At 47.1% G+C, this 15,133-nt stretch overlaps 1 protein-coding gene across 2 annotated transcripts in view; it reads right to left on the bottom strand.

Annotated features, from left to right (window-relative positions):
* The window catches only part of CHAF1B (chromatin assembly factor 1 subunit B), a 57,300-nt gene that overhangs the window by 25,192 nt on the left and 16,975 nt on the right, over positions 1-15,133 (bottom strand). For both annotated transcript variants that reach the window (XM_073584654.1, XM_073584653.1), the window contains exons 4-9: positions 13,106-13,235; positions 12,528-12,631; positions 8,628-8,724; positions 7,111-7,198; positions 6,893-6,986; positions 5,637-5,706 (exon numbers count right to left, since the gene is read on the bottom strand). In XM_073584654.1, the coding sequence (XP_073440755.1) occupies positions 5,637-5,706; positions 6,893-6,986; positions 7,111-7,198; positions 8,628-8,724; positions 12,528-12,631; positions 13,106-13,235 (583 nt within the window). The remainder of the gene's footprint in view (positions 1-5,636; positions 5,707-6,892; positions 6,987-7,110; positions 7,199-8,627; positions 8,725-12,527; positions 12,632-13,105; positions 13,236-15,133) is intronic.

Genomic DNA, 15,133 nt, shown 5'->3' with positions numbered 1-15,133 from the left:
GCAAACCCGAAGCCTGGTGACGAACGGCCCAGGAAGCTTCTACAGCCCTGGTGGAGAGAGCCCTCACCCCCGGAGGAGGCTGTTTGTCCTGGACGCTGTATGCCTCCAGAACCGCTGAACGAATCCAACAAGCAATGGTGGATTTGGAGGCTGGAAACCCTTTCCGATGACCATCTGAGACTACAAACAGGGAGTCGGACTGACGGAAAGAAGCAGTCCTAGCAAGGTAGATTAGAATTGCCCTCACCAAGCCCAACTTGTGCAGGGATCTCTCCAAGGAATGAGTTGGAGAGGGACACATAGAGGGCAGGCCGATGTCCTCATTGATGTGAAAAGCAGAGACCACATTAGGCAGAAAGGCCGGAACCGGTCTGAGCACTACCTTATCCTGGTGCAAAACCAGGAAAGGGGAACGGCAGGACAAAACTGCCAACTCTGACACCCTCCTAATCGAGGTGATGGCGACCAGGAAGGCGACCTCCTACGAGAGGAGGGAAAAGGAAATATCCTGAATCGGCTCAAAAGGCGCACGCTGGAGGGCGCTCAAAACAAGATTCAGAGCCCATGGGTCGACCGGAGACTGGTAAGGAGGCGCTATGTGAGCGACGCCCTGAAAAAAAAAAACTTTGCTTGAGGAAAGGAAGCCAGATCCCCTTGAAAGAGGATAGCCAGAGAGGACACTTGACCCCTTAAGGTAGTGAGAGAAAAGCCGGAGTCGAGACCCGTCTGCAGAAAACCCAGAACGGAGGGGAGAGAAAAGGTCATAGGAAATAAACTGTTGACCACACACCACCGAAAGAAGACTTTCCAACATCTATGATAGATGCGTGATGACACCGGTTTCCTTGCTTTAATCATGGTCTGTATGACCTTGAGGGAAAAACCTGCGTCCCCCAATACTGCGGCCTCAACGGCCATGCCATTAAACTCAGAAACCGAGAATTCTGGTGGAAGAGGGGCCCTTGCGATAGAAGGTCTGGACGGTCTGGTAGCCTCCAGGGACCTCTTTTGCCTTTATCTTCTTTACGATTCTTGGCAACAGGGAAAGGGGTGGGAAGAGATAAGGTAAGCGAAACTGGGACCATGAGGTCGACATATGGAACGCCCTACCTCAGACAAATTTGGTGGAAGACGGCGGGGTTGAGAGACCGCTCGCTTGACCCGAGCCCTTGACGGCTCAGGAAATCGGCTTCTCAGTTATCCACCCCTAGAAAGTGGACGGCCGAACTGGCGGGAACATGGCTTTCCGCCCAACGCAGAATCTTTGCCACCTCCAGCATGATTTGCTTGCTGCGAGTTCTGCCTTTGGTGATTTATGTACGCCACGGCCGTGGCGTTGTCCGACTGGATGTCCTGCGAGGATGGACTGCCAGCGGATGAAGGCAAGGGGAACTGACCTGACGACCGAGCGATTGATTGGGAGGAGAGCCTTCTGAGCATCCCAGCAGCCCTGCGCTGTGAGGTGGAGGAAAAACCGCTCCCCAGCCCAGGAGACTGGCACCGGTGGTGATGACTTGCCACCGAATGAGAAAGAAGGATCTGCCGCGTAGGGCCGAGGTGGGAAGCGTCCACCACTGGAAGGGATAGCCTCACCTTGAGAGGCAGAAGCACCGGTCGGTCCAGGGAAAAACGTTGTTTTGCCCCCAGGCAGATAGGAGGGCTGGCTGAGAGGGCGGGAGTGAAAGTGAGCATACGGCGATCTGGCTGGTGTCGAATTCCATGTCCAGGAATATGAGACGCTGAGCTGGGGTCAGGGTCGACCTCTCTTTGTTGATTATCCAGCCGAGACGGCGCGTGTCCAGAGTGATCTGGAGGCTGTGAATGCAGTCTCGGTGAGATGGACTCTTGACCAGGAGATCGTCGAGATAAGGGATTATAAGAATCCCTTTTGGACGAAGGGTGACCATGACCACTGCCATGATCTTCGTGAAGACACTGGGGGTGGACGCCAAACCGAATGGGAGAACGGTGAACAGATAATGGTACTCCTGTAAGGCAAACTGGAGGAACCTCTGATGCTGCACAGAAACAGGAATGTGCAAAAAGGCAACCTGATTGTCCACAGAACAAGGATATCTTTCCGGCTCCATGGAAGGCGATAAAAGAGCGCAAGGACTCCATTCAAAAGTGGCAAACCCGAAGGTTGCGATTCAACTGCTTGAGGTCCAAAACCCGGAAAACCGTTCATTCCAAGGAACAGGTACAAATACTACTGAGCTTAGGAGGGAAGAGACAGACTTGGAAAGCCCTGGGGCATGAAAGGGCTGTTTTGGTGGACGAGAGGGGAAGAAACCTCCTTTGGAGGTGAGGAAAAATTCTATTTTGTAGCCTGATGTGACAATGTCCCTGACCTGGCGTTGTCGACCGCCGCCAACCGAGAGACCTTGAAAAAGAGAAGCCTACCTCCCACCCTAGAAAGATTCCCAGGTGGGGTGACCAGACATTTTGAAGAGAATCTGTGCCCGCGGGAACTAGAGAGCTTACAGGGGGGGCCTCCTAGACCACTAGCGAGGCGTAGGTCTGAAAGAAGTTTTCCTTCTTTCCCCTAGTGCGGAACAACGGTTCTGCTGGGAGGATCCGCCTGAGGAAGAGAAAGGTTGAAAGGACCAAAAAGGCTGGGTGCCCTTTCTGTGGAAGGGGTGTTTTGGCCTAGATTGGGGCAGAGAAGTACCTTTGCCTCCAGTGGCGTCCGAAATGATCCAGACCAGCTTGGCCCCAAGGAGCCTGGAGCCCTGGAACGGTAGGCCAGTGAGAGTTTTTTTTTTTTTTTTTAAAGCTGGATCTGCGTTCCGTGCCTTCAACCAAAGGATGCGACGAATAGCAATAAATGTTGCTGTTTGCTCTTGCTGAGCAAGCAGCAGCGTCCAGGGAGTCATTCAACAGGAATTTACCTGCAAGGGCAAATTGGTCTGCCAAACCTGCTAACTCTTCCGTGGGAGCTGCCGCCACAATGCTTCGACGAAGTATCTTGGCCCAGGCAGATACTGCACTTGCCACCCATGTGGAGGCAAAATTTGGGCAGAAATAAGCACCTGACACCTCAAAGGCTGATTTGGCTAGAGCCTTGATCTGTCTGTCCATAGCGAGCTTGAGAGATGTCGCATCGGAAATGGATAGGACTGAGTGGGATACTAAGCATGAGACCGGTGTGTCCACCTTAGGAGATTCAGACCATTTGCTGATAAGGTCTGAACTAAATGGAATAAAGAAAGTCTAGCCGCTTCCTTCCGAGAAGCGGTTGCCGGGATGTTCCCAGGGTCTAGAGGTAATGACCTCAAACTTGTTGGTCCTGAGCAGTTGCATTTTCCTTTTATTTTGAGGGTTTGAACGAAAGCTGAAATGATGCCATGTACCCTGTCCTGCGTTCCAGATGTCTGACCTGCATCATAGTCAGACACTGATAGAGAGGCTACATCTGACCCGACGTCCGCCTCCGAGGAGGGGGAACGGGCAGAAAGAGGCACCCTTGGTGCTGCCGAATCTGAAGACAGAGTCCGCTTCCTAGACCTTTCTTCTGATCCGTCCCTGTGAAGGTCATGTTCAGGTGCATGCGAATCACCGTGTGAGGTGTTCGGAGCACTGGCGGCAGTAGAGAGATGCGGTATCTTTCCAGGATCTGTATCAGGGACTGTGATCTTTTGGCGAGGTCTGAAAACCGACTGAGATATGGCAACAGTCAGACCTGAGACCGAGTGGGACATGGCAACAGCCCACTCCAGAGGGGGTGTGTGCCCTTATTCCATCATTAGAGTACTCCTGAGGGGCAGACATGCTGGAAGGACTGCAGAATGTGCAGAAGGGAGATGGCTGGCCTGAAGCCCACTTCTCTTACAGCGGGCACAAGAGTAGTGAACTGCCATAGGATTGTAACCAGTGGCCCCTGTGGGGTTGGGTATAGGAAGAGCCTGTGCGACAGAGCAGAAGGATGCCAGTAGGTGATGCTGCTGAGGGGAGCTGATAAGAAGCGGCCAGGGAATGAGAGAAAGCAAGGCCTACCTGATACCCGGCGATTACGCGGCTGAAGAGCGCACGTAGCTGTGTCCCCCGATGTACGTCAAAAGGGATTCAGGCACTGAATGACTGACGACGCTGCAGGAGCTTCGGCTGCCAAGATGGAGGCTGGCTCTCCGTGGCCACAAGACGCGCTGAAGGAAGCGTGGATGGGGAGTTTAACATGCAGGGCAGACAGGGAGAAGGGATTCCCTGTAATTAGTCCGTCGGTCCGGACTCGCAGGAAGGGGGCGTGCCCAGCCTGCAAAAGTGAAACTTGTGTCCTGATAGGCAGAGTCGCCTAGAGGGGGCGCGACAACATGAAAGTGGGCCCAATGCTGCGCGGTGATTGGCTGGCCTAAGTTAAGGGGGTGTGACCGTGACAAGGGACGCGCCGAGGATGAGAGCAGGGAGAGCGGGGGGGCTGTCAGAGAGTCGGGGGGCGTGGCCTGGACGCAACACAGCCGGGGCAATACGAAGCCTTAAAATGGAGGAGACCGCTCACGTGTGAAGCAAAAAAGGGTGCGAAATTTGAAAATCAAGAGCCCTGATGAGGGGGAGTGCAGGGACCTATCGGAGAGTTGCTGCTGCAGCTGCCGCCGCTGCCACTGGGGGGGAGGGGGGGGGAATTATACTACCTGTTACAAGAGTCCAGCTCCTCTTCACATCTGAGGATCGCGTCAGGATCCCTCGGGAAAGAGAGAGGGTCCTGGGATGAAGATCCTCCTTCCCGCACTGTGTCCGGACAGTGCAGAAGACGGTGTCACCCCTTAGGAACAAGGGGGAAGGCCACCACCGGTGGCCACCATCTTCCTCTCAGCCCTCTCCGAGGAGAGGGGTGAGGAGGGGAAAAGGCAAGGACTGGCCACAGATAGTTGCCCAGAAACACCCATAAGGGTGACAGGGGACAAGTCCTGCCTGCGGGTCCGAGAGTGGGCGATGTGGGTGACACCACACTGCTCTCTCGGTCGCATAAATGTGGGAAAACAGGGTGAGTAATCTGCACCCTGTTACCCGACGAGCTGTATCTGAAAAATAAAGGTGAAATGATTAATAAACACACACAAAATCTGTAAGGAAAAAACACTGCGGATCTGGTGCTAGATCCAGGTCCGCCTCCTTCAAACACTAAGCAAAAACTGAGGTAATTTGAGCCTGTCGGTGGGTGTATACTGCTGGGGAGGAGCTAACTTTTTCTTATTTGCATAGTGTCAGCCTCCTAGCGACAGCAGCATACACCCATGGTAACCTGTGTCCCCCAATGAAGCGAGAAAGAAAATGCATTAGATCTACAGTTATCATACTATTTTTGGTTGTCTTAATTCAATTCAGTTATACAATTTCCTTAAATGACCACTAGGGAGAAACAAAAATATTTCCTGCGGTTAATGTAAAGTTTATTCTCAGATATTTAACATTTGCATCACTATCTAAGAGTTTTTGCTGTATCCCCTGTCCCTGAATGCCCATGTAACTTCAATCGGAAAGCAGAAGCTGAGGTCACAGGCCCACGCTCATCAGTAGCAGGAACTTCCTCCCGATCATCAGTAGTCTCCCCAGTTTACTGAAAACTTGCAAAGTGAAGGACTGTTCATGGACAAGTATATACTGATAGTAAATTGTACATTTAGGACACGAGCACTTACCTCTTCAGACCCTTCCTAGAGAACACGTATGTTGTGTTAACAAGCGACTCTCCGACCTCCACAAATCCAGCTTAAGATTGGGAAAACACAACAAGCATTAGGGTTAGAAACTTCTTTAACACTCGCAAGCGAGGCCACCGCTGCATTCCACTAGGCAATAAGTGAGGGTCCCAGAGGTCAGTGACTGATCAATTTGGCCGTCGTCACCTGTCGTGTGGAGGAACTGTAAGCAGATTTCACAATATAAGCTGCAGACATTAATAGCTCTCAGCTGCAGAGAGCTCAGGAGTGTAAGTGTATTCACTCTCCCCTCACCATGCCTGACATCTAACTGCAGTTTGTACTGAGCGGCGTAGGATTTCAGCAGCAGGGAGGACACTGAGGAGATATCAATCAGGTTATGTGGGTGCAGTTTTAGCAACAGCAGGGAGGAGGGACACTGAGGAATAGCCAATCAGGATATGTGGGTGCAGATTCAACAATAGCAGATAGGAAGAAGACAGGGGAGCAGCCAGAATAAGTGGATAGAGATTCAGCAAAATCAGGGAGGAGCTGCACTGAGGAGAAGCCAATCAGGATATGTGGGTGCAGATTCAGAATAATCAGGGAGGAGGGACATTGAGGAGCAGCTAATCAGGATATGTGGGTGCAGATTCAGAATAATCAGGGAGGAGGGACATTGAGGAGCAGCCAATCGGGATATGTGGGTGCAGATTCAACAATAGCAGACAGGAAGAAGACAGGGGAGCAGCCAGAATAAGTGGGTAGAGATTCAGCAAAATCAGGGAGGAGCGGCACTGAGGAGCAGCCAATGAGGATATGTGGGTGCAGATTCAGAATAATCAGGGAGGAGGGACACTGAGGAGCAGCTAATCAGGATATGTGGGTGCAGACTCACAAACATCAAGGAGGAAGGACACTGAGGAGCAGCCAATCAGGCCATGTGGGCGCAGATTCAGCAACAGCAGAGAGGAGGGACCCTGAGGACCAGCCAATCAGGCTATGTGGGAGCAGATTGAGTAAAACTCATGAATACACTTGGTCTTGTGTTCTTCCAGTCTCTTGCTGGACTCAAATGTTTAAACAGGATTTATACTTCCAGTATAACATTGTTTTTCACAGCAAATGTATCAGACACATCAGGTCTAATGGTTCTATTTACTAGGTATGCAGCTTACATTGTAAAATCTGCTGATAGATTCTGCAGGGCAAAGAATATACACATCTTCACAAAAGAATAGTCTGAAGAAACAAACCTGGGGTGAGGAGCAGAGAACCATCAGGTGTGAAGGTCAGCCTCCTAAAGAAAGATTTCATACTATCATCATGATACATCCGGTATGTTTTAGCCTGCAAGCGAGAAAAATTCACAAATTTCAGAGCCTAAATTATAGATTCACAGATCTCCATAAAAGCAAAACGGAGCACAAACGTTCACAACAAAAGCATGCGATCAAGAAAATGAATAGCGTACCTCTCCTTCGGGAGTGGGGATGGCGGACATCATCTTGCTGACGTTGAAGGCGACTCTTTTGGTTTCGGTTCTGTAGACTCTCATCACTCTGTGCACACAACAAACTGGTTGTATAATTTCAATACAAGTCTAAAACTTGCCGAGATGTTAGTTTTATGAATTGTAAACTATCAACATGCACTAATAAAGTCAACCGCTCAATCATGAAATGCGTCATTCTTGCCATTAAATGTGACAAATGCCATGGAGGCTCCAAAGAGTCCACAAATGACACTTATCACCAAGATTTTATAGATCTAAAGTGATAAAGATCAGTAAAAATGAAGAAAAAAATTAAAAAGAGTACGAATCCTTAAAGGGTTAAATTTCTTCTATTATAAGGGTTCATTCAGATATTCGTGGCTATCGTTTCTGGCACAAACTTAAGCACGGGCTGGCCAAGGCTCTCCCGACCAGAGCGTGAAAGCCTCATCTATTTCTATGAGGCGATCACTCTCGGGTCATCATTCCATGCATTGCAGTCCGATATCGGACCGACATTCACGGATGTCAAGAGACACAATTAGGCTGTGGTCTTTACTTTTTCCACACTCTTCAACAATATAAAAAGCACAATAATAATAATATTTAATTTCTATAGCGCCAACATATTCCGAAGCGCTTTACAATTCATCAGTTGCCTTTTATTTTATTATTATTTTGAAAATCTCTATTTGTAAATTGTTGAATTTTTTGGCACCAAATTGGTAAAAATGTTGACTATGTTTAATGAATTTTGTGCAACTTTTTGATCACAAAAGTCACATGTTCTGCTGAAATGTTGCAAAATTTGTGCAGAAATTTCAGGTTCACTTAAAAATCACTCTGAGAGGAAGATGGAGGACGCTGGAGTACATTTGTGACTTTAAAATAAGACACAATTGACGAATCGGCCAAAAACATATGGCCACTACAAGCTCTGCCAACAATGGCAAAACACAAAAGATATACAGCAAAATGATAAGAAAAAAAGGAGCAAATTAAGAGGGAAATTTGTTGCAAATGAAAAACAGGCTAAAAAATAAAGAAAAGTAGACCGTAAATGCAATAATGAATCGGGCCCTAAATGTTTCATCCAGTTCCTATAACGTCCAACTAGTTCTGCTCCATGAATTCTGCGGCTGCCATAAGAAAGCTAAGATTCTGGAATATGTAGCCCTCTGCCATAATGAAATATGTACTGGCTTCCCTGATTAATCAAAGCTTTTATGACAAGACTGGCAAAAAAAAAAAAAAAAAGCTTTGAAAAGTTGCAAAATTTTTGAGCAAAGAGAGGCAGCTCAAAAAAGTTTTGTAAGTTAACGGTGATATTTTCATCCAACTGGAGGCGCTTGGTTGGGATGGGGGCATAGCCATTTCTGCTTGTCAAATTCATGATGAGTGACGGCGTTCCTTACACCTCAAACCTTACTCCAGTCCCTTCTGACTGGAGTAAGATTAGTGGCGAGGCTCACAACACAGTATGTAGCAAGTCTCACCGGTCACAGCTCAGCGTGGCGATGTACTGTCCTAGAGGGTCCCAGGTGACTCCCTGCACGTAGCTCTTATGCTCATTAAATATACCGATTTTCTGACCTAAAAAGGAGAGAAGTTCACATTATAGCCGAGAGACGGATGCCGCTTTTATTCCAGAGGAAATCACTTACTGACGGGTGAAATCCATGCAGGTTGTAGAATCTATGTACATGTGAGCACGTTCGCTCATGGCTACCAGGGATTCTTCAACATCGTCTATACACAGCGATCAAGTAAAGAGCAGCTCTCTCATAATGGGTTTTAATATAAGGGCTCGCTCATCTATACCAGTTTTTTTTCCATTTATGGACTATCCTTAAAGCTAAGCCATCCTCTAATTTACCTGTATTTAAAATTCCCCACCTCCCCTCCACTATTGAACTGCTTTTCTAAATTTTTTATCCTATTTCTTGTGGGATGACGCTTCATTTGAGAATCGTACTGCATGCTGGGATACTCAAACAACGCAGCGGGCAAAGGCTGCGGTCAATGCCACAGCCCCTGCCTGAAATGAAGCGTCATGAGTGATGCTCGTTTCAGCTGCTGTGCTCACCCCTGCTGTGTCCCTCCCTGCGACCTCTGCACAGTGACAGCGTCCGTTCTGTTATCGGCCCAAATCAGTATTAATCAGCTGGCAATCTGCTGTTTCGGAATGTCCGGCATGAAGGAGATTAGCGCTGTCCATACTAGTGATGTCACTCATCTCCAGCGTGCCGGTTATTCTAACACCGCTCGGCTGCCGACTGATTATTACTGATCTGAGCCGACAACAGAGCGGGCGCTGTCACTGTGCAGATCGCACAGAGGGACACAGCAGGGACGAGCACAGCCCCTGAAAGGATTCTCAAATGAAGAGTCATCACACAGGAAATAGAAAAAAAAAAAATAGAATAGCAGTTAGGGGACGGTAGGGGATTTTTAATACAAGTATATTAGAAAATAGCTTAGATTACAGCACTAGAGATTTAGAATGAAATTTAGTTTGACTCCAGACCACCACTTTAAAGAGATTGTCATCTTCTTTGATATAGTTTAAGAATGAGGCAATGGTTGGTACTTTAAAAAAACAAGCCATACTCACCTACAAATCCCCCTGATGCTCCTCCGTGCTGAAGAAGAGGGGTGTCTCTGGCTTACTCTGGAGATTGGGGTAATCCTGTGATTCCTGCAGCCAACTTCCGTTGGAACGATAGAAATTTTTCTGAAGACTCTGGTGGAACTTGGACCACTGCAGTCAATCAGTGGCTGCAGCAGTCACCTGACAACGCACCTTCCCACTCACCAGAAGAGGAAGTCAGGAGACGAGCGGAGAATACCAGCAGCAGCGTGGAATGTCGATGACCCCATTTTTAAAATATGTCAAAGCAGTGGATGACCCCTTTACTGTCGTCAATCAATGCGTTATCAAAGGGGCAGCAGAACTCACTAGATTCCTGCAGCTTCTCGACTGCAGTGCTAACACAGCTACATACCTACGATAATGGGTCTCAAGCCCTTTTACTTGTTGCGTGGGACCAATCCCACATTGATAGTCTATCTTACATATTATTGAAAAAAACAGTTTCATGGATAATAATACATTTTATTTCTATAGCGCCGACATATTCCGCAGCACTTTACATTTCAGAGGGGATTTGTACAGACAACAGACATTACAGCATAACAATAATCACAAAGATTATAACAAATACCAAGAGGAATGAGGGCCCTGCTCGCAAGCTTACAGTCTGAGAAAAGAGGTAGACACGAAAGGTGGGTGGTAACAGTTGCCCTAATTGTTTGGACCAGCCATAATGTTAAGTGTGTAACAGTACAGACACAGAGGGCTAATGGATGCATAAAGCATGTGGGAACATGATGCGGGGAACCTGGTTATGTTAAAACTTATGGCTGTGCCACACAGGGATAGATTAGGTTAATGTGTTGAGGCGATAGGCCAGTCTGAATAAATGCGTTTTCAGGGCACGCTTAAAATTGTGGGGATTGGGGACTAATCGTATTGACCTGGGAAGTGCATTCCAAAGAATTGGCGCAGCACGTGTAAAGTCTTGGAGATGGGAGTGGGAGGTTCTGATTATTGAGGATGCTAACCTCAGGTCATCAGCAGAACGGAGGGCACGGGTAGGGTGGTATACTGAAAAAAGGGCGGAGATGTAGGGTGGTGCTGAGCCATGGAGGGCTTTGTGGGTGAGGGTAATAAGTTTACACTGAATTCTGGAGTGGATGGGTAGCCAGTGTAATGACTGGCACAAGGTAGAGGCATCGGTGTAACGATTGGTGAGGAATATGATCCTGGCTGCAGCATTCAAGACAGATTGGAGAGGGGAGAGTTTGGTAAGAGGGAGACCGATTAGAAGAGAGTTACAATAGTCGAGACGAGAATGAATAAGAGAAACAGTAAGAGTTTTTGAGGAGTCAAAAGTAAGAAAAGGTTGAATACTAAAAATGTTTTTGAGGTGCAGATGACAAGAGCGAGCCAGTGATCGAATGTGGGGGGCAAAGGAGAGCTCGGAGTCAAGTATGACCCCAAGACAGCGGGCATGTTGCTGGGGAGTAATAGTGGAACCACACACAGAAATGGCAATGTCGGGTATAGATACATTAGTAGCGGGAAGAAACACCAGGAGTTCAGTCTTTGACAGGTTCAGTTTCAGATATAGTGAGGACATGATGTTAGACACAGCGTTTAGACAATCGCCGGTGTTTTCTAGAAAGGCTGGCGTGATGTCAGGAGAAGAAGCGTATAATTCGGTGTCATCAGCATAGAGATGGTACTGGAAACCAAGTCTACTGATTGTTTGACCAATAGTGGCAGTGTACAAGGAGAAGAGGAGGGGGCCTAGAACCGATCCTTGAGGAACTACACACATAAGGGGAAGGTGAGAGGAGGAAGAGCCGGCAAAAGATACAGTAAAGGAGCGGTCAGAGAGATAGCAGGAGAAAAAGGAGAGAACGGTGTCCTTGAGGCCAATGGAACGGAGCATAGTGAGGAGGAGCTGATGATCCACAGTGTCGAATGCTGCAGTGAGATCCAAGAGAATTAGCATGGAGTAGTGACCGTTAGATTTAGCTGTTAGTAGATCATTAGAGACTTTAGTGAGGGCAGTTTCAGTAGAGTGTAAAGAGTGGAAACCGGATTGGAGAGGGTCGAGAAGAGAGTTATCAAAGAGATAGCGGATAAGATGGGAGTGGACCAGGCATTCCAGGAGTTTAGAGAAAAAGGGAAGATTAGAGACAGGTCTATAGTTAGCGGCACAGTTTTGGTCGAGGGATGGTTTTTTAAGTAGTGGATGTATGATGGCATGCTTAAATGAGGAGGGAAAGATACCAGAAGAGAGAGAGAGGTTAAATATTTTAGTTAGGTGAGGGGTGACAGCAGGGGAAAGGGACTGGAGGAGATGTGACGGAAATGGGTCACTGGTGCAAGTGGTTGGGCGAGAAGATGCAAGGAGCCTGCTTATTTCTTCTTCTGTGACTGGTTGAAAATCAGAGAGAGCGCTAGATGCAGTGGGGGAGGGAGGACAGTGCATGGTATGAGGTGATTGGGAGATAATTTCCTGTCGAATCTGGTCAATTTTTTCTTTGAAGTAATTGGCCAGATCGTCAGCTCTGAGCTCCGTGGTTGGGGCCTGTACTCTGGGGTTGAGTAGAGAATGAAAATTGTCAAAGAGACGTTTAGGGTTATTGGACAGTGAGGTGATGAGGGTGTTGAAATAGGTTTGTTTGGAGAGGTGAAGGGCAGTGTTGTATGTTCTAAGCATAAACTTATAATGGATGGCAACGATAACCTGGAAGATTTGTTAGACATGCTTAAAAAGTCTATTTAAAAATAAAAAAATAGCAAAAGGCAAATGTAACCACACCTTTAACTATATCCCACATGATTGCTGAATTATCCACAGATGCAGACACCATGAAGTTGCTGTCCTGCGTCCAGCTAATGTCGTACACATCTTCCAAGTGGCCCCTGCAAAATGAAAGGGAAATATTTAGATTTTGCCTTTCCGGAGGTTGTCTGCCAACATAAAAACGAAGGAAATATGAATAACTCAATGTATTTTCTAACAACTAAGGACTAAAAAATAATCCATATCATAGATCTAGAATACAGTGTTCAAAACAATATAATATTTATTGGCACAAACTAACTCCGATTTCAGATGGAGACGCAGAGGAGGATGCGACCTCAGCATTTCTTGTGATCTTCAGACTCCTGCAAAGTCATGATGTTGTGACAGATTTAATCACATGACATCGGGGGGGGGGGGCCTAAAAATCATAAGAAGTGTCCAGGACGCCAGCATTCGAGTGCTAGCTGAGGTCCGGTTCGGGTGCCACAGAATCCCAATGTGGACACCGGATCAGGGTTGCACAAATCCTTTTTTCGGCTCGACGCTAGCAAGAGACATCGATAATTGGATGCTGCCCTAAAGCCAGATACCTCAGAGTCTTAAAGACAGTCCAGTTTTCCTTGTTCAGCTCAGTTTCTTCTTCGTCGTTAAAAGGAGTGGATAAAGGAGCGGATTCCAGTTCTTTGCTTTCGCTCAGTTTCCATAATAAGATGACGGCATCTGCGAAAGAAAGGAAAAAAATATTCCAGTTATCAGGAACCCAGAACATCTGATTGAACTCAGAAACCAGAACTCAAGATTACCTGGAAATTCAGGGGAGTTTGTAGCTCAAGTCCAGGATAATTTTAAGAAATCTAGTCCCTACACCACCACTTTTAATCCCATCATGACATATGATGTAAACTTATGTCATACGTCATGACTCTGCCTATAACGCGGACTCACACGCCAAGCTCGCATCTTTCCCCGCAATTCACCTGACTGCGAGGTGCAGATGGGTTGTAATAACAGCCAGGGGTCTGCTGATGACCCCCACTCCTGCCACGCCGACTGCGATCCTCCTGTGAACACCGGCCTGTGGCTGGTGTTCATAGGAGATTGTGATATTCACTATATACAGACGATTGCGGCTTCAAATTCCCTAAGGGTACTATTAAATACAGGAAAAAGTGAAGAGAAAGGGAAAATAGCTACCCCAAAAATGGCATCAGTAAAAACGTCAGCTCAGGTCGCAAAAAAATAAGCCCTCATCCGAACCCATATATCAAAAAATGAAAACATTACGGGTCTCAGAAAATGGTGACACAAGCATTTTTTTTTTTTTTTACACATTTACGATTAAAAAAAACTAAACAAAACAAAACAAAAAAAAAAAAATAAACACAGAACAAAGCTATACGTTTGATATCTATGCAATCGTACCAATCTGGAGAATTATATTGCCAGGTTAGTTTCACTGTATAGTGAACTTGGGACATAAACCCCCCAAAACAAATTTTAGAACTGCCCCTTTTTTTTGCACTTTCAATGCACTTGTAATTTTTTATTCCTGCTTTCCAGTGCACTATATGGCAGAATAAAAGGTGGCAATCAAAAGTATAATTTGTCTCGCAAAAAACAAGCCATCGTACGACTATGTGGATGAAACGTACGTGTACGTGTGTCTGTGTGTGTGTGTGTATGTATGTTATGGCTTTTGGAAGGGGAGGAAAAAAACAGTAATTAGACCTACCGGTAACTGTGCTTCCAGGAATCCATCCTGACAGCACACTGGAGGACGTCCTTCTCATCCGCAGGGGGACAGGAAACCACGAGTTTAAAAGGATCCTCCCCCTACCACCCTTCAGTGATTTCACAAAGTAACACATCTGGATGGATTCAAACATAAATTTTTATGTAAACCAACATTTTTCATACACGTTACATCACAGTTGTATGGATGTGTTTGTCGGGAGGGAACTAATAGTGCTGTCAGGATGGATTCCTGGAAAATCAATTACCGGTAGGTCTAATTACTGTTTTCCAGGTCACCACCTGACAGCACACAGGAGTAGTACCAAAGAATATTGGTCCTAGGGTGGGACTACTGCGTGGAGTACCTTTCTCCCAAATGCCAAGGCCACGTCTAATTTATAGTGTTTAGAGAACATACTGAGACTGGCCCAAGATGCTGCTTTGCAGATCTGTTCTGCTGAGGCTCCCCCCCTCTCTGCCCATGATGTGGCCATGGCTATAGTTGAGTGGGCTCTAAGGCTCCCCGGGGGGCTCTGACCCTGTGCTCTATAATGGATTTAATCCACCTTGCTATTGTGGATTTCGACGCCTTTTTCCCCTTATTCGGGCCTCTGAACTGGACAAAGATTATTATCCTGCCTCCAAGGCCTGGTTGCGTCCAGGCACCTGAGCACTGTTTCCCTGACATCCAGGTTATGGTAAGCTTTTTCCTTGCTATTTTTAGGAAACTGGCAAAATGAGGGGAGCACTACCTCCTGATTCATGTTCGAGTCTGAGATAGCCTTGGGGAGAAAAGCCGGGTCGAGTTTTAGGACTAACCGGTCATCGAATATTTATAAGTAGGGATCTTGGACAGATAGGGCCTGAAGTTCCCCTAGTCTTTT

Source organism: Dendrobates tinctorius, unplaced genomic scaffold, assembly GCF_039654945.1.
Source record: "Dendrobates tinctorius isolate UK_male_01 unplaced genomic scaffold, ASM3965494v1 ptg000084l, whole genome shotgun sequence".
NCBI lineage: Eukaryota > Metazoa > Chordata > Amphibia > Anura > Dendrobatidae > Dendrobates > Dendrobates tinctorius.
The sequence above is the reverse complement of the archived record's forward strand: the minus strand, read 5'-3'. Positions and strand labels throughout refer to the sequence as shown.